Source organism: Petaurus breviceps, unplaced genomic scaffold (genome assembly GCF_028583685.1).
Source record: "Petaurus breviceps papuanus isolate PSGF00001 unplaced genomic scaffold, PetGlider_PUasm1.0 90760, whole genome shotgun sequence".
Lineage (NCBI taxonomy): Eukaryota > Metazoa > Chordata > Mammalia > Diprotodontia > Petauridae > Petaurus > Petaurus breviceps.
Window position 1 is genome coordinate 7535495 of NW_027187338.1, and position 23140 is coordinate 7558634.

The 23140-nt window shown below is 44.6% G+C and overlaps 1 protein-coding gene across 1 annotated transcript in view; it reads right to left on the minus strand.

Moving 5' to 3' along the window:
* HEYL (hes related family bHLH transcription factor with YRPW motif like) overlaps positions 1-18666 on the minus strand; it is a 23250-nt gene extending 4584 nt beyond the window's left edge. Inside the window, exons 1-4 of the mRNA XM_069068014.1 lie at positions 17954-18666; positions 11533-11599; positions 7109-7192; positions 3076-3157 (exon numbers count right to left, since the gene is read on the minus strand). Coding sequence (XP_068924115.1) covers positions 3076-3157; positions 7109-7192; positions 11533-11599; positions 17954-18030 — 310 coding nt within the window. The 5' untranslated portion in view covers positions 18031-18666. The remainder of the gene's footprint in view (positions 1-3075; positions 3158-7108; positions 7193-11532; positions 11600-17953) is intronic.
* Between the last annotated feature and the right edge of the window lie 4474 nt (positions 18667-23140).

Here is a 23140-nt window from a genome sequence, read left to right on the forward strand (position 1 = left end):
TGTGGTAGCTGCAAACCCTGAGGACGCTTGGGGTGCTTGCTGCTACAGTCACATAATTAGTTTGTGTCTGAGGCTGGATTTGAACTCAGGTCCTCCTGACTCCAGGGCCAGTGCTCTATTCACTGCGCCACCTAGTCACCCCCACCCAGTACTTTCAATGCATGGGTGCCAAGTGTCCCATTTACAAGTCAGTTTTCATAGAGCAAAGGGGTCCAGATTTCTCTAATCCTGATTCATTCACAGTGCAGCAAAAGGAGCCCTGGATTTGGAGGTGAAGGACCTGATTTCAAATCCCAGCTTGGATACATTCTACCTTTCCTTCTCTGTGTCTCAGTTTCCCCAACTGTAAAATATGATGGTGGTGGTGTGGAATTAGATGGAATGATTCCTCCCTCAGACACTTACTAGTTCTGTGACTCTGGGCAAATCTCTTAACTTCTCTGTGCCTCAGTTTCCTCACCTGTAAAATAAGAAGGTTGGACTCTGTGGTCCCTAACTCTCCTTCTAGCTCTGAATCTACAGCTTTATTATCTCCGCATCTTTTCAGAGTCAATGAATTCTAGAATCAGAATTGGAAGGAACATCAGAGGGCACCTGATTCAGTCTGTTTATGGACATCCTTTAGTGTAGAAGCATAAAGTGGAGTCAGGGAAGACCCAGGTTCAAATCTTGCCAGTGCCAGAGGCACCCTCACTTACCCTTTCTCAGCTTCAGTATCTTTACCTGTGAAATGGACATAGTAACAGCACCTAACTTGCTGGACTGCTGTTAGAAATTTTATGTCAAGTGCTTCGAGAATATTAAAACCTCTATAGAAATGTTGGATGTTATTGGTGGGGCTTCCCAGGGGACAAATCTCCTTGGTTCATTTGACTCTCCTGAGGCTCTGGGAGTTGGTTATCTGTTCTGTGATCACCACTGACACGTCACAGGTCTTAGCTAGGCCCCCCATGAGAGGCTGACCTCTGAGTCAAGGCACCAGAAAATGAGGTCCTGAGGTGACCGATGGCATGGGAGTCAGCTCTTAAGAACAAACATGGCATCTCCCTTGAGCATCGAGCCTCTCCTGAGGGGCCAAACCAAGGAAGGTGCTCCTGAGCAGATATAAGGTGAGAGTCCTGGCCTGGGATGGTGGCAGAAGACTGAGGTTCAGATCCAGACTCTGACACTGAGCACCTCTGGGCAGCTCATTCAACCCTTTGAGCCTCAGTTTTCTCCTCTGGAAAGTGGGAGTAATAATTGTACTTCACAGACAAGGTTGATATAATGTGCATAAAATGCTCTATAAATCCTTAAGCTCTGTGCAACTGTGAGTTGTTATGGCTCTTTAGCTGAAACTCCATGGCTGGGACTCTTATCTGAACAACAAAAGTCCCTTCAGGTCCACAGTTGCAGCCTTACCTACTCTCCTTCTTCCTTCTCTCTAGCACTGGCATATACTCAAATATCTGTTGGAATATGAGGGGGTTATAGGGTTTAGTGCTGGAAAGAACTATGGAAATCATTTAGTCAAACACTTTACAGAGGAGGAAACTGAGGCCCAGAGAGGCATTACATGGGTCAGAAGCAGATCCCCTGATCCCAACCCAGTATTCTGGACACTGAGCCATGCTGTGTCCCTGGACATAAAAGCCATCGTGCCCATTGGTCTGCCACAGCGCCCAGGATTTCTGGACAGAGACTTATTACTCTGACTTAAGTCACTGATATTTCTTAGAAATCAATGTCTTAGACAGGGGTGTGTGATGCTGTTATCTTTTAGGATACCACATGGACTCATCCCCTCACACCTGGACTGTTGCAATAGCTGCTGGTGGGTCTGCCTGCCTCCAGTCTCTCCCCATTTCCCATCCATCTTTCCCATTCAGTAACCAAAGTGATTTTCCTAAAGTGTAAATGTGATCATGTCAACCCTTACCCCCCTCTACCTCCCTCAATAAACTGCAGTGGCTCCCTACTGCCTTCAGAATCAAACACAAAGTGCTGTGCTTGGTATTCAAAGTCCCTCATTCCTTTCCAGTCTTCTTACATGTTACACCCCCATATTCTCTTTGATCTAGTGATACTGGCCTCCTGGCTGTTCCATCTTTGGCTCTGGCCATTCTCTCTGGCTCTCGCCCATGGCCAGAACCCTCTCCCTGCCCTGCTCTCACAACTGACCTCCCTGGCTCCCTTTAAGTCCCAACTAAAATCCTGCTTTCCATAGGAAGCCTTCCCCAACCCCTCTCAATACCAGGGCCTTAACATTCCCTTTCTTGTATGTATCCTGCTTTGCATATTGTTTCCCCTCCCTCTCCCCCATTAGATTGTAAGCTTCTTGAGGCCAGGGACTGCTTTTTGCCTCTTTGTAACCTTGATGCTTAGCCCAGCACTTGGCACATAGTAGGTATTTAATGTAAGCTAAATGAAATGTTGATTAAGTGAACTAGTATATCAGAGATCAGATAGCCCATCACTCAGCAAGGGCCCAGGACAGGGGCTCAGCCTTTTTTTGTGTCATGGACACAGTCTGTTGAAGTCTCTGGACCCTTTCTCAGAATCATGCTTTTCAATGAATGCAATAAAATTCATAGGATGACAAAGGAAACCAATATTAAAATGTAGTTCTCAAAATAATAAAAAAAAACAAGTTGACAGACTAGATTGTAGTTTAAAGAGGTAGAGAAAGCTAGACAGTAGGGCACTAGGCTGCCAGTTGGAGCAGTGCCATGCTCCCCTGGAACACTGGAGCTGGCAAGGGGATGGAGGTTACCATGGAGTTTGTCTGGAAGGGACCTTAGAAAGATCTAGTCCAACTTCCTAATTTGGCAAGTGAGGAAACTGAGGCCCAGAGAGTTTAAACGACTCTCCTTAGATCACATAGGTAGAAAATAGCCACATTGGGATTTGAACTCAGGTCTTACGACTTTCTAAACTCAGAGAGTGTTCTTTTCAGGATACCACATGGTCTCAGAGGATGGGGGTGGGTGTTATTTTACTGGAAGGGGGACAGTGGGATGAAATAAGGAGGGAGACACTTAGTTTGACCCTTGCTTATCCCCACCTCAGTCCCTTAGGAAGAAAGGCTCCTCTTACCAGACCCTCCGGTGGCACGGAGCATTTTCAAATGATCCACTGTCATCTGTAGGATTTCTGCTTTCTCCAGCTTGGAGGAGCCCTGTAGAAAAGAGAAAGGGGAAGAGAGGGGAATTCAGATCTTCAGGAGTAGGAGAAGCCAATGAACCCTGATACTGGGCTGTCACTACCCTGGGGTAGTGACAATCAATCATAGACACTTGCTATTGCCAGGTACTGTTCTAGGTGTCAGGGGTACAAACACATAAATTAAATACTCAGAGAACTTAGATTAATTGTGGAAATTGTGTGTGTGTGTGTGTGTGTGTGTGTGTGTGTGTGTGTGATGGGGTATGACTGGCACCCTGAGATTTTTTTCTTGGAGAGACAAGAGAGTATCCAAGGGTTAAGAGTGATCCACAGTGTCAAAGACTGCAGAGAGGTCAAGAAGGAGGAGGACTGAGAGAAACCCATTGGATTTAGCAGCTAAGAGACCATTCATTAGTAACTGTGGAGAGAGCAGTTTGTTGAATGATAAGATTGGAAGCCAGATTGTAGAGGGTTGAGGAAAAAGTGAGGAGAGGACATGTAGGTTAGCAGAGACAGCTTTTTTTTTTTAGGAGTTTGCCTATAAAAGGGAAGAGAGTTATGGGATCATAACTTGAGGCTAGAGTTCAAGTGAAGGCTTTTTAAGGCTGGAAGAGACTTGAACATGCTCAGAGGCATCTGACAGGGAGAAATTAAAGACTGGAGAGAAAGGTAATCTGCCAGAGGAGATGGGGAGAAGGCAGATGGGAGGGGCAGAAGTTAGGGTGGTGTAGGGGGCTTGAGGAGGGAAGATAAGGTTTACAGCAGCTTCCCTTAGAGCAGCTTCCCTGGGAAGTGCAACAGGAAATCAATTAGGGAAGCATGGGAGGATTGCCTTGCTTGGGTGAGGGTCCAGTTGAGATGAGATCACATCAATCTGTAGAAAACCCCATGGAAGATATGATCCACATGACTAAACAACAGCTATGGGCTCAGCACTGTGCTAAATGCTTTACAAATATTATCTCAGCCCTGCATGATAGGTGCTATTATTATCCTCATTTTACAATTGAGGAAACTGAGGCAAACAGGGATTAAATGACTTGCCCAGGATCATACAATTAGTAAGTGCCTGAGGCTGGATTTGAACTCAGGACTTCCCCATTCCAAGCCTGGCACTATAATCACTGCACCAACAGTTACCTCTGAGGTCATTGTTACACTGAACAAATCAGTTACAGGGTCAAGACTGATGAAAGAGAAAAGGAAGCCCAGTATACAGGGGAAGACCCGGGAGGGTTCCGAGAGATGGAGAACAGAACACTCTGGATCCTTCCCAAGAGAATATGGTTTAAGGAGCAGGCAAACAGTGTGGTGAAATGGGAAACACTCCTGGCTTGGAATCAGAAAATGTAGGACCCATACTTGGATACTTGAGATCTGTGTGACTTTGAGAAAGTCCCCTAACTCCTTCGAGCTTCAGTTTCCCCACCTGTAAACTTCTTTAGGACCCCCTGACTTCACCAGCAAATTGGGTGTATGGAAATGACATATGTGATATGTATAATATATTAAGTATGGATATAATCACAACCTAACTTGTAGAGTGCTTTACAGTATTTAGGCTGCTTTTACTCACATCATTTCTTTTGATTCTCACACCAACTTGGATGATTCACTCTGTAGTGCAAAAAACACTGGACTTGGAGCCAGGAGACCTGGGTTCAAATCTCACCTGTGACTCTTTAATAGCTGTGCAAGACCGGGTAAGTCACTGACTTTCTCGTGAACCTCAGTTTCCTCTTCTATACAACTGAGATAATGACATTTGCAAACTCTATCTCACAGAACTGTTGTGGGGAAAGTGTTTAGAATTAAAGTGTTATAGAATGTATAAGTTATTATAACTATTATTGGCAGCTGTGCAGCACAGTCGATAGGGTGCTTAACCTGGAGTCAGGAAGACTCATCTTCCTGAGTTCAAATCTGGCCTCAGACATTTACTAACTGTGTGACCCTGGGAAAGTCACTTAACCCTGTTTGCTCCAATTTCCCCATCTGTAAAATGAGTTGGAGAAGGAAATGGAAGACCATTCCAGTATCTTTGCCAAGAAAACCCCAAATAAAATCATGAAGAGTTGGGTATAACTGAAAATGACTGAGCCAATAATTATTATTATATCGGTTTATATGTCACACTTATCAAATCTAGAGGTGACAGAAAGCTGAACGATTGAATCAGGACCCCAAAAGTGCCAACAAACTAGAGTAAGAAGCAAATTTAACAAGACAAAATGCTAAAGCCCTGCACTTAACAGTCAAAACATCAAATTCCAAAGTAGGAGACATATATAGAACATATTTGATCCAAAAAGGACCTGGGGAGACTTGATGGATTTCAGACTCCATAGGAATCAATAAGGACATGGCAGCCAAGAAAGGTGACACAATCTTAGTCATGTTAATAAAGACAAGGATGTGAGTTTCATCATCCTCTGCTCTAATCAGACCATGTTTGGAACGGTCTGTTCTGTTCTGTTCTGTTCCAGGACCATATATTAGAAAGGGCCACCAACAAGAGGAGTGTGTCCAAATCAGGGCAAACCTGGATGGTGAAGAGACTCAGAATCAGACTATATGAAGGTCAATTGTTTGAAGGAAGGAGGTCAGGTCAGGGTAGTTAGTCTAAGAAAAGAGATGGAGGAGGGGGACAGGGAGACAAGATAACAAGTCTTCACATGTCTCCAGAACTATAGAGTGGAAGAGGGACTGGCTTTGTTCTGCTTAGCCCCAAAGGTCAGGAGCAGTGGGTAGAAGTTGAAAAGAGGCATATTTAAGCTCAGTGTTAAGGGAGACATGCCTAACCCTTGGAGCTGTCCAACAAAGCAATGGTGTGCCTTGGGAGATAAGGCACTCCTCCCCACTGGAACCATTCAAGCGCTGGATGGAGGAACATGGCAGAAGGGTTTTGGACATCTGGCTGGGAATTGGACTGAGTGTCTTCCAACTCAAACTTTGTTAAAAACAACTGTGTTGCAGGGGGCAAAGCGATTTCCTTCCCCCTTTTTTTTTAAGCAATTGGGGTTAAGTAACTTGCTCAAGGTTACACGGCCAGTTATTTATGGATGTGGTGCTAAGTATCTGAGCCCGGTTTTGATCCCCAGGTCATCCCGACACTGGAGCTCTTACTCGCTGTGCTACCTGGCCGCCCCCCTTCCCCTTTTGAAAGATAAGGAAGCTGAGACTCACTTGTCTAAATTTTGCTGAAGACATTTGCCCAGAACATTGTCCAGGACATTGAAGGTTTTTGAGTAGGTAAGTGACATGCTTTAGGAAGATGAATCTGATCTCCTAGGTGGGACTGAGACTAAGAAGAGAGAGATCGATTTGTTGTTTGTCCTTCATTCTTGAAAAGGACCAATGATATCAGGAGGGTGATGGCTTATAAGTGAATTGGATTTAAGTGAGACAGGGCTCTGCAAAGTCATCAGTCTCATTCTCTTCTCCAGAGTCATGAGGGTCCAGTGGCAAGACAAGAGTCAAAACAATTGGCAATGGCCCCAGATGCAGTGGGAGAACTTGGCCTTTTTAAACTAAGGTCTTTCCCAGGTCTCAGTTTGTTTGAGGCAATACCCATTCAGTGATTAAAGGTGAAGTATGAATTGAGGCAAAAGGTGGCCTGGTTTGCCTTCAAAAAGAATCAGTTTGGGAGGGGAAGACCTTCAGAGTTTCTGGCCAGAATAGAAACAAGTGCTATTTACTGAGAGACTGGTCAGGAATGAAATGAAAATAGCACCTTCTCCATCACTCTCTCCAGTAGCCTGGACTTCTCAGCATTTGAATTATGAAATAGGTCCAGCCTGAATGGACATTCACACAGGAGAAATCCACCAGACCAAACTCCTCTTTGACCCCTGAAAATGGCACTGAGCTCTCCTACCTCAATGGGAAACCAGAAGATGTATCTTCTTTCCCTCCCCTCCAGTAGACACCCAACCCTCCATCCTCCAGGGTCACCCTTCCTTACCTGCTTCTCAAAGGCTGTAGGGACCAGACGACGAAGCTCAGACAAGCTGCTGTTGATGCGATCCCGCCGCCTTTTCTCAATGATCTAGAGGGGAGACAATCACATCGTATACATAGGAAGCCCTTCTCCAAACTGCCTTCCCCAGTCCCAGTCACCCCTGAGGCAAAACTTCTCATCTGGAGGATCTCAAAGAGCCTCATTTGCACAGACCCTAGTAAAGTTCAAATTCCTTGGACAAGAATTTAAATCAACTGGGATCAACCTCCCTTTTCAGTTTTGTCCTCTTGTCTTGTCTTGTCTTCTCTTCTTTATGCATTTGACACTCCAGTTAAAATGGACTAATTTCTGTCCTCAAACATGCACTGTGCTCTCCTACCTCCATACTTTTGCTTATCCTTGTTCCTGGAATGCCTCCCTTCCCCTTCTTTACTTGTTAATTCTCGGTCAAACTGGACTCCTTTTTGCTCCCTGAGAATGGCATTATATTCTCCTTCCTCTGTATTTTTTGCTCAGGCTATCCCCTGAACCTGGAACGTCCACCCTCCCTTTCTTCGTCTGTTATGTTTGTGCCCTACTTTTAGACCTCAAATCAAAAGCCAGTCACCTCCTCCAAGAAGCCTTTGATCTCCAGACGCCATCCACAATTTCTTCCTCAGGTTACATATCTCTAATGCATTTGTCATGTAATGCTGTATATTAAATTTATATGTGTTTTTGTCTTATTTTCTCTAATAATAAATGAATTCCCTGAAAGATTGGGTCTCTCTGGACTGATCACAGAACTTTGCCCACAGTTAGTGTTTAATAAATATTTGTTGAATGACCAAAGGAATGTAGAATGTCACGGCAGTGACCAAGATCAGACACAAAAATGGCAGTATATTTCCAGGATGGGGACATGGTATGGGCTCATAAAACCCAAGGAATCTGACATCTAGCTAGATATTTCTCCCAGAACCTATAGATCTTTCACTGGATTGAGAAGCCCTGGGGAGGGGGATGGATGGGAGGGAGGTGGAAGAAGGGAGAAGATAAGAGGAATAACAGAAAAAAAATGATCCTTCTCAGTTTAAAAAGTGCCTTTCAGATCCATGATCTATGAAAGTCCTTGCAACCCCCCCCCCCCCAAGGACCCTGGGCAGAGTGGATGGGACAGATAAACTGCCCATATAGTGACTAGCTATTGGTGGTGGATAGAGGAACCACAGTGTTTCTAGCCCCTTACAGGCTACCTGCAGATAATACATTAAAGCAGGAGAATCAAGGTGGCCTCTGCTGGTACATGCGAAACTGGTCCCTTAAACCCTGTGGAGCAGTAGAAACCAGGGGGATGAGGGACAGGAAGAATTCAGTGGGGAGATTGCAGGGTCCAAGTTCCTAAGGGTGCCCAGTTACTGGCTTTCTCTCCCTCTTGGAAGGAGGAATCAGTAGGCAGTGTCCCACATGTTCCCTGGTAAATCTGGTCAAGTGGCCTTGAGATTTGGGCACATGTGGCACTGCTAAAATTGGTCTGGAAGAATCTGGGCTGTAGGATTAGTGAAGGCAATGTCCTTCATATTCAGAAGCTCTTCCTTTTCCCTGAGGATAGGTCCGAGTCAGAGGTGATGACCTGATATTGTGGACTACTATCCCCCTCCCAACATCAGGAATTATCATCTTCAGTATGCAGATGGGGAAACCGAGGCTCAGAGAACTTAAATGACTCAGGTCATACAGCTAATCAGTGAGTGCTAGAACCTAGGTCTCTTATACACAGGCCAGAGATTTTCCTACTATATTGTGCTGCAATCTGAAGGGAAAGATGGTTGGGATACCTTTGGCAACACACAGTCCTCAGCAATAGTAATAATAACAATAATAATATTTGTATAGCACTTTATGGTTTGCAAGGATGGCTGGATGGTGCCATGGTGCATAGGGAACCAGGCCTGGAGTCAGGAAGACTCATCTTCCTGAGTTTAAATCTGACCTGAGACACTAGCTGTGTGACCCTGGGCAAGTCATTTAAACCCTGTTTGCCTTAGTTTCCTCATCTGTAAAATAAGCTAGAGGAGGAAATGGCAAACCTCTCCAAGAAAATTCCAAAGGGGGTCACAAAGAGTCGGACATGGCTGCACCAACTCAACAACAAAACAAAAAAGGTTTGCAAAGCACTTTACAAACATTATCTCATTTTATCTTCACAACAATCCTGGGAAGTAGGTGCTGTTATTATTCCCATTTTATGGATGAGGAAATGGAGGCAGATAGCAACAAATGACTTACCTAGGGGCACACAGCTAGTAAAATGTGTGAGGGAGTGTTTGGACTCAGGTTTTCCTGACTCCAGGTCTAGAGTTCTCTGTCCATGGTGCTACCTAACTGTATTAAAGCTAGCAAGATTACCAACAGTGAAGGAGGGGTTAAAGGAGAGGGAAGGAGGCATCACGCCTCACTGAGACCACCTGGATCTGGGGCCATGAAACAGTATGAAAAAACATGTGCCATAAAAACCAAATGAGCACCCATCTGTAAGACACATTGCAAACCCTTAGTTATTCTACAAATGCTGACAATTATATTCATGATCATTTTTAAAATGTACAAATCAGAAGATCTAGTCTCTGGGCTGCCATTTATCAGATTCTGTGACCTTGAGCCAATCACTTAACTGATTTGAGCCTCAGATTTCCCTACTGTAAAATGGGTTAATAACCCTGCCCACCTCCTTCCTAGGTTGTTGTGAGGAACAAATGAAAGCATATATGTGAAAATGCTTTATAAACTCTAAGGCCCAAGAGTGGAATACATGGGAATAGGTATTATTATTATTATTATTCCATGAGTCAGAAGATAAGATGGGCAGCATAGAAATGAAGGCCTTGAAGCCTGAAAGATCTGGATGCGAATCCCAACCTCTGACTCATACTGACTATGTGACCCTGGGCAAGTCCCTTAACTGCTTCGTGTTCCAGGCAACTCCCCAGGCCACAGAGAAGTTGGTAACCTATGTTGGTGGAGAGAACATCCTCTCTTGGGAATCCTCTATACTATTTGTAGACTAATTTTTAAAAACACCTTGTTAATTTCTTTTTTAAATTAAGTTAATTTATCCTTGTTAATTTCGTAGGAAATAATATTTCTCCAGCCTGAAACTTTTTACAGACGTTTTTTCACTTTAGGAAAGTGAGAACAAAAGCTATGGCCTTCTTTTGAAATGAAATACCAACAATAATCAAGGTACCTTCTGTCTAGCTAGCTCATGGCCTCCCCACCCCCTAAAGTGATGGAGCCTTGGTCAGAGGTTAAGCTATTGATCAGGGTGGGAACTCATCTATCCTGGAGGGGAATGTGGCTCAGGAAGGAAGCCTGCTGGCTTGTCCCACTTTGTCCCACCATCTGCAAGAAGCATTTCTCAGTCCGACAGGACCCTCCCCACCCCCACCCCTCATCCCACCCAATTTATCATGTCTCTCTTTGGTTTGGCCAGCTGGGTGGCAGGAGATAGAGCACTGGGACAGGACTTAGAAAGACTCCTGTTTCTAAGTCTAAATCTGGTCTCAGATACTTAATAGCTGTGTGACCCGGGGCAAGTCACTTAACCCTGTTTGCCTCAGTTTCCTCATCTGTAAAGTGAGCTGGAGAAGGAAATGGCAAATCACTCCAGTATCTTTGCCAAGAAAACCCCCAATGGGGTCATGAAGAGTTGGACACAACTAAAATGACTGAAAAACAAAAGTACATTTAGGTCTAAACCCTTGACATCAGGTATTATCATTCTCACTTTACAGATGGGGAAACTGAGACTCAGGCTAAGGGACTTAATGGTTTCAGCTGGCCCATTGTACTGCAGTGGTAAAACTGTGGAGAGCAAATGAGTGATGTGAAGTGCCTTACAAATTTCAATGTGTTCTAGAAATGTCAGTTATCATCATGATCATCCAGTTCTAAATCCTAGGAATCAATCAGTCAACAAGCATCCATTAAATACCTGCTGTATGCTAGTGATCCTGTATTCTTCTGAACCCTTTCCTATTCAGTCTGGCATGACTGTATCAGAAGTCCAGGGTCCCCAACATAGTGGCTAAAAGAATTTTAGGCGATTAATCAACCAACCAAGAAGGTTTTATTAAGTGCCTACTGTATGCCAGATACTGGGATGCAAAGACAAAATGAAATAACCCTCAACAGCTTATCTTCTATGGGGATGTAGACAGAAACTCCAAGTAGTCTCCATTTCCTCCAATTAAAGCCTCCTTCTCCTGTCACTTCCTATGATTATGACCTTGGAAGCACACCCTATGACCTGGACAATAAGTCATTTGAGAAATACATAAATTATTTAAATATATAGGTAATAAACAGTAAGTTAGGGTACTCTGAGAAATCCAGGGTTGCCCAGGGGCCACAGCAAACATCAGTAGAAGCTTCAGAGTACCACTCACCCCTCTCCTTTTCTTTCTGGCTTGCATCTGCGAAGTGGTGGTGGGGGAGTGAGCCCCGGAGATCTGGCTGGGGGAAGAAGAGACAGGTTAACGTGACTAACTGCTCATTCAGAGCATCCCTAGCCCCAGGCACCACATGGGCTCATTAGAAAGGAGGGCCCGGCTGTAAGTGGTTCTCATTATTTCTCCCAGCTTAGAGGAATCCCTTCAAAGAGTGATCTGAGAGCAGCAGCAGAAGGCAGCTGACTCCCCGGCCTCTCCCTCCTCTTCTCCCCAGCCAGCTCATCAGATCTCAACAGTCTCAGATCAGACATATTTCTTCTCCAGCAAGTCTTTCCACTAACCCTCAGAGTCCTACTTCAAAAGGAAAAAGGCCCTGGAATGAGCTGTTCATTGTCTCCTAAACAAAGAAGGCCACGTGGTTTTGACAGCTGCCCTTAGGCCCTGAGGTTTCAGGATTTGTCTGATGGTGGTGGTAGCTGGAGGAGGGCAGAGAGAGGAATTTTGTATTTTCTTTCTTTTTTTAAAATCCAGAATCAGGCTAGGGCTTTCTGGCATCCAGGCTTTCTCCCTGAGAAAAGAGAGGTAGTAATGGAATGCCATTGTGCTGGAAGAAATGATGAAAGAGATGATTTCAGAGAAACCTGAGAAAATATTTATGAACTGATGCAGATTGAAGTGATCAGAACCAGGTGAACAATTTATATAGTAACAACAACATTGTAATAGTAAACAACTTTGAAAGACTTTAGGAACTCTAACTCAATGTCCAATGGTGATTCTAGACTTGATAATGAAGTATGCTATCCACCTCCTGGCAGAGGGGTGATGGCCTAGAGGTGCATAATGAGACATATTTTTGGACAAAGGCAATGTGGGAATTTGTTTTGCTTGACTGCATATATTTGTTATGAGGGTTTTCTTTTTCTTTTTTAAAGATGGTAGAGAGGTGGGAGGGAGAGAAAATAGATATTTGTTCATTTAAAAAATTAAATTAAAAATATTTCTGTACATAAAGGAAGAAAGGAAGAAAGAAAGGAAGAAAGAAAGAAAGAAAGAAAGAAAGAAAAAAAGAAAGAAAGAAAGAAAGAAAGGAAGGAAGGAAGGAAGGAAGGAAGGAAGGAAGGAAGGAAGGAAGGAAGGAAGAAAGAAAGGAAGAAAGAAAGGAAGAAAGAGGAAGGAAGGAAGGATGGATGGAAGGGAAGAAGGAAAAGAAATTAGGAAAGAAAGGGGAAAAAAAAGCTTTGTGGTACAACAGAAAGAAAGCTGGTTTTGGTGTCCAGAGACCTGACTCCAATATTTCTTATGTGACCTTGAACAAGAAGTCACTCTACCCCCTCTGGGTCTCAGTTTCCTCATCTGTAAGATGGAGATAATAATATACTACCAGGGTTGTTGCAAGGAATGTGACATGGAATATAGACAGCATAAAATAAATTGGAGCTGTAATCATAATCCTTTTTCTGATTATTATTAGAGAGAGGAGACTTAGAAAGGTGGAAAGGGCACTGGCCTCATAGAGTCAGAAGACCTAGGCTCAGATCCCTGTTCTGCCACCCATTAGCAGAGTGATCACAAGCAAGTTATACTTCTCCCTGAGCCTCAGATTCCTTGTCTATAAAATAGGGATAAAAATAATATCTGACTGCTATAAGAAACCTTTGAAACATTATAGAAATGGGGAGTTATCATTGCTATTGAGCTAATAAAAATAAGGTTAACTGGTATTTCTATAGCTCTTTAAACTTTGGAAGGCAATATATATGTATATGTATATATACATACATATATGTATGTGTTCCTTTCTTCCTTCCTTCCTTCCTTCCTTCCTTCCTTCTTTCCTTCCTTCCTTCCTTCCCCCCTCCCTTAACATCTCTGAGCCTCCATTTCCTGGCCTGTAAAAAGAACTTAATGTCTCCAGTTTCATTCTAGTTATAAATCTGTAATCTTACAGAGGAAATGGAGATTCACAGACTTTATGCGAGCTAATTGCTCCAAATCACACAGTTTCGTGCTCTATAAAACAGCCCCTGACAAATTCCAAAACCTCTCAATGACAACAATAATGTTGATGAGTGCTATGATCTTAATCATACTTTATAGTTTCTAAAGAACTTTTCTCACTTCTAGCCTGTGAGAAAGGAGGGCATATAAACTATATCAAGTTTACTTAGGAGGAAACTGAGGTTTAAAGCAGTCCATTGACTGGTCCATGATCACACAGCTAGGAAATGGCAAAACTGAGACTTGAATCCAGATCCCTTGACTCCCAAACCACTGTTCTTTCCACTTTGGGACTTTTTCTCTGAGCTCATTAGCTTTTGTGATCTCTGATACTATAAATGTTCATCAGATTTAAAGCAGGAAGAGACCTAAGACATCTATAAGAGAGGTTCTCTACATTCTGTGTGCCATGGACCCCTTGGGCAATCTGTGAAACCTCTGGGACCCTTCTCAGAATAATGTTTTTAAATGCAAAAAATGGAGTAAGAAGGAAGTCAATTATATTAAAATACAGTTATTCACATATATTTTCTTTTTTTTTTTTTTTTGGAGGGGGGAAGGCAAGGCAATTGGGGTTAAGTGACTTGCCCAAGGTATACAGTAAATGTATATCAAGTGTCTGAGGCTGGATTTGAACTCAGGTCCTCCTGATTCCAGCTGATTTACTGCTCCACCTAGCTGCCCCTCAGTATAATTTTTTAAAAGGTCATAGGTCCCAAGTTAAGAACCCTTGATTTCGGGTTTATAGATTCCTTAATTTTACTGATGAAATTCACTAATGACCAGTCTTTTAATTTTATCATCAGAACTTTCCAAAAAGGGATGATGGCTAATGAGCTCCTTGTCACTGGAAGTATTCAACAGAGGTCAGACAGATATTTATTGGGAATATTGTAGCGGAGGATTAGTGAATTGTAGGGAGTTGGAATAGGAAGGCATTAATGTATATTCCAACTCTGGGAGTCTATTATTGCCTGAAACTGAGGCCCAAACAAGAAAGCGACTTTCTTATGTCGTAGAGTTCATAAGTAGTGGTAGTGCTGGTGGTAGTTGTAGTAGTCGTAGAATAGCAATGACTGCCATTTATATAATATATATAATGCACACAACTATGTAGCTCAGTGGAGTCAAGGAAAACCTGAATTTAAAACCAGCTTCACACATTTAGTAGCTGTGTGATCCTGGGCAAGTCATTTAATTTTTGTCTGTCTTAGTTTCCTCATCTATAAAATGGGGATAACAGCATTTGTTTCACAGGGTTGTGATGAGGATCAAATAAGTTAATATTTTTCAAGTACTCTGTTATATAAAATATGAACTATTATCAAACAGTGCTTTGAGATTTATATAGCATTTGAATCTAAATATGAACTGAAAAATGAACTTATTAAATGAAAAAAGAGTAGAAAGATGAATCTGTCTCCTCCTTCTTCTCCTCTATCACACTTTGCTTTCCAATGTCAAATGCGAACAATCCAAAAGGATCTGTCCCCTACAATGAGCACAGATAATGGAGAAGTGATGATATAACATTTTGGCAAGTAATGGAGGTACCAGGCTTCCCCCTCTGCTGGTCAGAAAACAATTCCTTGTACATGTCTGGTCTGGAACATTTACTTCCGGCTCTGAGCCAGTCACCTCAGCCTCAGCCTCCATCTGTAAGATGGCGAATGCCCAGCGTGCCTGCTGTACAGGGTCTCTGTGAGGCACAAATGGGATGGGCTGTTCAAACTTTGTGAACCATAGAAATGTTAGCTACTATTCGAATATTCAAAGACATTCTTTTAGGTTGGAAAGTTACAGAATGAATATCAGGCAATTGGCTGGGGAAGCAGCATGCATTCAGACAATACTCGAGTGTCCCCTGGAGGATTGTTAGGTATCTAGGTGTATTCCTCCCAGCTCTGATGTTCTGTGTTCCAAGGGCCTTCCCAGCTCTGACATTCTGTGTTCTAAGTGCCCTCCCAGTTCTGACATTCTGTTCTATTCTCAGATCCCTTTCAGCTCTGACATTCTCTGTTTTGTTCTAAGTTTTCTTCTGATGTTCTGTGTTCTTAGGTCCTTCAGCTCTGACATTCCATGTTCTAAGGTCCCCCTCCCTCCCCCAGTTCTAACATTCTGTGTTCCTTTCCAAGGCTTCTTCCAGTTCTGATATTCCATGTTCTTAGATTTTTTCTAGCTTTAACATTCTCTCTCCTGGGATCCCTTCCAGCTCTGATTTTCTATGAGTCTATGAAATGAAGCATGTTGGGCAGTTGGCACTAGCTGTCACATTTCCCTTTCTGCCCACACACATCTCAGGTCGAATGTCTGCATCCCCTGATGAGAACATGCCAGCTGACAGCAGCAGCAGTGACCTGGAAGCTTTCTCAGGGGCAATGGGAAGCCAGTCTGGGCTTTGCCATGACTAATCTACAATGTGACTAATCCTCTTGGGAAAAACTGAGAATTGACTGGACATCAATTAGGGGCTGGAGCTTTTTCCATGGGTTTGTCAAATGACAGAAAATATCTCAACACTTAAAGTGGGGAAAGCAGGATGGAATGGTGGAAAGAGTCTTGGACTCAGGAGTCAGGAGCTTGAACTTAGCTGGACATCACTAATGACCCATGTCAGGCCAAATCCCTTCCCCTCTATGGGACCCCTTGCACTTCTTCAGCTGTACAACGAGGAGTCAGAACCCATGATGTCCAAGGCCCTTTCCAGCACTAAACCATCCAATGACCCAGTGAATGCTGGAGATTCAACCATCTTTAAAAGCTTTCTAAACTCAGATCCTGAGGGTCAGCACTTTTATGTCCAAATATTTCAGATTCAAATGCCAAGCTATGTTCTATGTTCTAGATCAGTCTATGTTCTATGCTCTGACAACCTATGTTCTAAAATCTTTTCTAGGAGGTGGCTGGGTGGTGCAGTGAATAAAGCACTGGCCCTGGAGTCAGGAGGACCCGAGTTCAAATCCGGCCTCAGACATTTAACACTTACTAGCTGTGTGACCTTGGGCAAGTCGCTTAACCCCAAATGCCCTCCCAAAAAAGCAAAAAATAAATGTTTTCTAGTTCTGATGTCCTATTTTCTAGAGTGCTTTCTAGCTCTGATATTTTAGATTCTTTGTTGGAGCACAGAATTTGGTAACATTCTATATTCTAAGACCCCCTCCTGCTCATTCTATGCATCCATAAAAGTATTTTCATGTTTTCTTAAGACCCACAGAGAACATTTTTTTACAAATGGTTTAACGTTCTCACTTCTAAGAAAGAGCATTCACCAACCCTTGAAAATAGGCAAGGGAAAAACTGGGACTCCTTCTGTTATAGTGAACAGAACAAAACAGAACATGTTTCAACTTCATCAAACAGATCATTAAGATGCCCCAATCCGATGTATACTCTATTTCCACTTCAGGGATAGATGAATAGGTCGGTGAATTAGAGAGAGACATGGACAGAGAGAGAAAGGGAGAGTCAGATAGCTCTGGAGAGCTATAGCCAGAATGAGACAGATAGAAAAAAGAAGAGAGACAGGGAAAGATTTAATTTTACATTGGGAATCAATTTTCATGTCTCCCCACCCCTTCCATTTAATTTCTAGTGTGTTTCAAGAATTTACATGAGAATATCATTCTTATTAATGGGGGAAAAATTGCTGTTTTACAAGAAAACTGGAGGCAAAAAGAATTTCAGGGACTTGTCCAAAGTTACTTAATAAGGATAAAAATGAAGACAGGTCATCATGGGTCCTGCATTCCCAGCCGAATGGGCTCCACCTCTACTGGGGCCAGGATGTCCAAGGGAGGGTTGGGAGCTGAAAGAACTCGACACCCTGCCCCACCCCAGAACACAGCAGTAATTGGCTCCAGGTTTAGGAGTAAAGTCACCATTTACACTAATAGAAAAGCTATGAGGGGGCTAGTCTTCCACAGACGTGTCCAGGCTCTGCCACTGACAAACTTTGGTCGAATCCCTATCCCTTTTCCGTGCCTCAATTTCCCCTTCTGGAAAATGCTGAAGGGAGTTAGATGAGATTTCTAAAGGTCCCCCCCCACCAGATTACTATTTACTTTTCTTACTAATTACTCTTCTTCTCTCTGGGCCTCAGTTTCCTCATCTGTAAAATGGGGGGGGGTAGACAACAAGATGACTTCTGAGGTCCCTCCCAGACCTAAAACTGAATGAGGTGGGTGTCATACTGGTCTATGGCACAAGTGCTGAGAGACTGGAGAGACAGGTATTCTTATTCCCCGGATTCAGTGGAAAGGAGGAGGGTGAGGTCTGGAGAGGTTGTCTATTGCTCTAATCTCTCAATAATTGGGTTTAAGATCAGAATAGTAAAGTGCCCTTCAAGGCTTGGCAATATCTTCCTGCAGTCACTCCCTGCATCCAACTCCCATCCAAGGGACCCAGGCACATCTCTTACCTGTATTCTTCTTTGCCCACGTCTATGGTCCCATCAGACTCAGTGTCTGACGGGCTGTCTTCACCCAACCTCTTCATGGCCAGCAGCCACAAATCTGACACCTGAGGAGGTGTGTGTGTGTGTGTGTGTGTGTGTGTGAATCTGAGCTGTTCCTCCTCACCTATCCCAGGTGGGCTCCCCAGCTTGCTCTCTCTCTCTCTCTCTCTCTCTCTCTCTCTCTCCCCTTCCCTCCCTCCTCTCTTTCCCTTAGGTTGCCTCTAAAAGGAAGAAGGAGAATGGAGAGGAAATAGCCGGGTCTCCTTCCTTGGAGAGCAGAGAAACTTCTTCCCCTCCCAGCCCACCCGGCTGGTCTCCTGTGGCTTTGGTGAAGTATCTTCTCAACCTCCTTCCCTCCCACACACTCTGCTCTGTCTCCACCAGCCCCCCTCTACCCCAGCCCTCTCCTCTTCCTCTGTCTCTCACGCTCAGACGCCCTTTCCAGTTTCCAGACCGACCCCCCTCTTTCCCTCCTGTAACCTCCCTGTTTAATGGGTTAATAAGGCATCTCCCAGGAGTGATGGATTGGCCCTGCTTCTCTCCCCCTCCCTCCTGTCTCCCTGGCTTCCCCTCCCTCTCTCTCTCCCTCCTGCTGCTGCTGTTGGGGGGGGGGTGATCCTGACTCTTCCTGTAAAGGGAACAGACGTCTATGTGAACGGCTCCTCCTGTCCCCCTCTCTCTCCCTCCCTCTAGCCCCTACAACCCTCCCCCAGGCTCCCTGATTGGTCCCTGTTGCAGTTTAAAGGGACCAGTGACCTCACTGGCAACAGAAAACCGTGGGAAAGAGATGGGCCTGATAAAGCCTGGGTTGTTTCAGGAAAAAATCAACAGCGGCTCTGCCCCCCTCCTCCCCCACCTCCCCATGCACACGCCTGCCTCTCACACATGTCTGTGCAGATCAAGGGACTTGGGCCGTCAATGCAAACCAGCTTATTCTAAGGCCTTTGGTGTCTGAGAAGGGCTTTTTGAGGAAGGCTATTGACGGGGCTTAATCAATTGTGGGTCAGGGGAGCTCAGGGGAAAGGCATAGGCTTTAGGCTGGAACAGGTCATTCGGCTCTCTGGTTTCTGAAACAAATAGTGAAGTGTGAGGTCAGGAACCCATTCCCTCCAAATGTGCCCCCCTGCCCCATTCACACAAAGAAGCCAGAATGTTTGAGTGGAAGGGTGCCAATGCTGGCCAGAGTCAGTGACCTGGGTTGGAATCAGCTCGAGGTCATGTCTTGGAGCAGGCCCGCTCTGCAGGTCCCCTCTCTGGGCCTCAGCTGCAAAATAAGGATGGATTAGACGACCTCTGAGGGCCTTCCAGCCCTAACGATCCCATGATCCTATAATAACCTACAGCTTCCTCCCTCTGGGTTTAGCATTCACATGAATTCCATCTTCTCCCCCTCCTCTGGGGCAGCCCCGTCCTCAGACCTCCCAGGCCTCAGCTACCAGTTCCCAGAACCCACAGCTTGTCTCTGCCTGAGTGACCCTGTCTGACTCCCTGAGTCCGTCAGACAACTCCGCTGTCTCCCAGGCCCTACAACCTTATCAGCTGGGAGTTGTTGGGGAAGGCCCTTGGGAATGATCATGTTGAAAACTGTCTGCAGTTATGATTCACATGGAGGGTTCGTTCTGTTGCCGAGCCTTAAGCATCTTTACGTTATTCCTTTCCAGACACTTTGTGCTCTGGCCAAACTGAACTCCTATCTGACAATGCTCGTTGCTCCTCCAGATGGGCCCTTGTCATTTCCAGCCTCCTTGCCTTTGCAGTTGCTAATGCCCTGGGCAGAATGCCCTCCCTCCCCCATACTCCTGCTTGGGCTTTGGAACGCCTGTGCATCCCTTAAAGATCAGTGCAAATGCCCCTCGCTCTAGAATGCCTTCCCTGATCCTCCTGCATACACCCCGTTCCCAAGACCTCACTTTGCATTTTTCTAATGAACTTAGCATTTCATTTGTCTTGTCTTTTTTTTTTTTAATTTTAAAAATTTAACCAGACCTCTGATTCCATCAGCAAGTGTCTCCATCTAGGGAAGCGGCCTGGTAACCTTGTCTGTGACTAACAGTCTCAGGGAGTTGGCTGATATACTGAGACTTGCCCAGGGTCTCACAGCCAGCTGTGAGCTCTTCAGCTACTAAACTGAACTTGGTGAGGGGAAGGACTACAGCTGATCCAACCAGTGCTTTGGGGGTGGGTAGGACCCGGCTGCACATCTCTGGGCTCTGTCACTTGCTGGTTGTGTGACCTTGGGCAGATCACTTCCCCTCTTCTTCAAATGAACTAGATGATCTCTCTCAGGCCTTTTCCATCTCCAAATCAGTGATGCCATGGTCCTTTATCTAAGGGGTTTGGGCCAGCTGATTTCTCTTGTCTCTTGTAACAAGGGACCTGAGTTCTAATTTTGCGTTAGATACCAGCTGTGTGGTCCCAGGCAAGTCACTTAACTTCTGCCTGCCTCAGCTCCTCAAGGGTAAGTGGGGATGACAATAGCCCCTACCTCCCAGGGGTGTTGTACAGATCAAATAAAATGCTATTTGTAAAGCGTTTAGCTAAGTGTCTAGCATGTAGAGGAAGTTTAATACATGCTTATTCCTTCCTTCTTTCCTAAACCCTATCAAAGCAGAAGAGAGGTATGGCATGATAAGTTTTTGCAGAATTGAATTAACCAGGGGTTCCTGGGAGCTACATTTTCAGCATGAGCATTTTATGTCTTAGAGATTAGCAAATACTACAAACTGATCTATTGTTTTGCTGTTCAGTAGCTTTTCAGTTCATGTCAGTTTCTTTGTGATCCCATTTGGGGTTTTCTTGGCAGAGATTCCTTCTCCAGCTCATTTTACAGATGAGGGAACTGAGGCCAACAGGGTGAAATGACTTACCCAGGGTCACACAGCTAGTAAGAGTCTGATGCCAGTAAGAGGGGGATTCTGCTTTGGCTTGTATGAGAGCATGGGATTTTTAGAGCTGGCACTCTGTCCAACGTACCACCAGCTGCCCATTTTGTTGATTATTTAGTCTTAAGAAAGTGATGGAGAAAGTGATAACAATACAGATGAAACTTAAAAGTGTGTCATGCTTAAGATACCTAGTTGTTAAACATCTACAAGCACCCCCTGCTTTTGACTCTAAATCCTATGATTCTATATTCTTATTATAAGCAGGTGGCACAGTGGATAGAGTGCCCATCCTGGAATCAGGAAGACCTGAGTTCAAAACTGACCTCAGACACTTACTAGCTATATGACCCTGGGCAAGTCACTTAACTCTGCCCCAGTGTCCTCATTGCAAAATGAGCTGGAGAAGGAAATGGCAAACTACTCCAGTATCTTTGCCAAGAAGACCCCAAATAGGGTTACAAAGAGTCAGACATGACTGAAACGACTGAACCCCAAGTTATCCCAATGGAATAAAAGCTCTTTGAAGGCAAGGACAGCTTCCTTTTTGTCTTTGGCTCATGAAGAGACTTAAATGCTTGTTAAATGAATGCATGCATGCATACACACATGAATGAATGAATGAATGAATCTAGTCCAGCAAACATTCCTTAAGCATCTCCTGGGTACAACACCCTATGACAGGTGCTAAGAATACAAACACAAAATGAAACCAAGTCCCCTCTGCCCTAATCCACCTCCCCAAGAAGCTATCTTTCCTTTGGAACTGGGAGTGTCTGCTCCTGAGCTCCATTTCAACAGCCGGCAGCTGAGGGGAAGGTTCCTGAGGGTCTTGGAGCCCAGGGCTTACAGCAGTGTCTCTCACCCACCCCTGCAAGGCCTGGTCCTCAGTCAGGGAGGCTGGGATCAGGCCTCGGCCATGGCTTTCCTGAGTCTGCAGCTCTAGGTTCCACCATTGGCTGGGGTTGGCTTGGTGCCCAGCCTCAGGCTCCAGGGATCATGAGTCAGACCTAGGCTGAGCCAGCAAGTGACTGACCGGTGCCTTGAGAAGAGGAAGATTCTGCTCTGGTTTGTATAAGATCATGGGACTTTTAGAGTTGGAACGGCCCTCAGAAACGAATGTAGAGTTTGTCCACTGGACCAAGGTTGAATTAGGGTTTAAACTCAGGTGTCCCGACCATAAGTAGCGTGCTCTCCCTCCTACACCCAGCTGTCTCTTGGTGTATTACAGATGTCCCATGGTTTATCTAGAGTCAAAGGGCATGGTGTTCAAAACCACGATTTAGGATTGTTACTACTGTAGGAAAGTCATTTAACCTCACTGGGCCTCAGTTTGCTTATTGGGAAAATAATGGGATTACACTAGATTATATCTAAGGTCTTCCCAGCTCTCAGTCCTACTGTCTTATGGTTCTATCCATGTCTGGCAGACATTCTATGATTAGCTATCCAATGGCACCTGTCCGGTACAAGAGCAGACACACAGTAGGTAAAAATTATCTTCCTGAAACATAGCTCCCACCATGTCATTCCTTTGTTCCAGAACATTCAAGAGCTCCCTATTGCCTATAGAATAAAATCCAAGCTGCTCAGCCTGGCATTTAAAGCCTTCCACGACCTGGCTCCCATGTACCTTTCCAGATTCATATTATGTTACTCCTTTCCAACCACACTACAATCCTGGCATTGGGAATCTAATCTCCTCTCCTGGTGCCTTTGCCCAGACTGTGCCTGCCACCTCCAGGGCTGTCACCTCCCACCTCTCCGGCTCTTCAAATTCCCATTTCCCTCAAATCTCAATTTCATGGTACTTTTCGTAGGAATGCTTTCCTTGATCACCCAAATTATTAGGGCTTTTGCTGGCCTCAGTTTTCACTGTGAGATGGAAAGCTGGCCTTCCAGGTAGGCAGACCTGGTCTCCAAGCCCTGCCTCTGTCACATACTGGCTATGTAACCTGGGGCTAGTTACTCCCCCAGCCCTGGTTTCTTCATCTTTAAAATGGGTATAATAATAGCACCTATCTCACAAGCTTGCTATGGGGCTCCTGAGAGATAAGCAGGGTGCTTCACAAGCCTTCAAGTGCCATGGAAACGTCATAATTATCATTATTAATTTCTTAGTGCCCCTAAGCAACTTGCTAGGACTCTAATCTGCCGTGGCAGAAGGAGTTTTCCCATCTAGAATTCCCTGCTCCAGCTATTTAAATCAGAGTCAGTCCCAATTACTTATCTCTTAATGAGATGAATTATCCAGTGTAATGGGAACTTC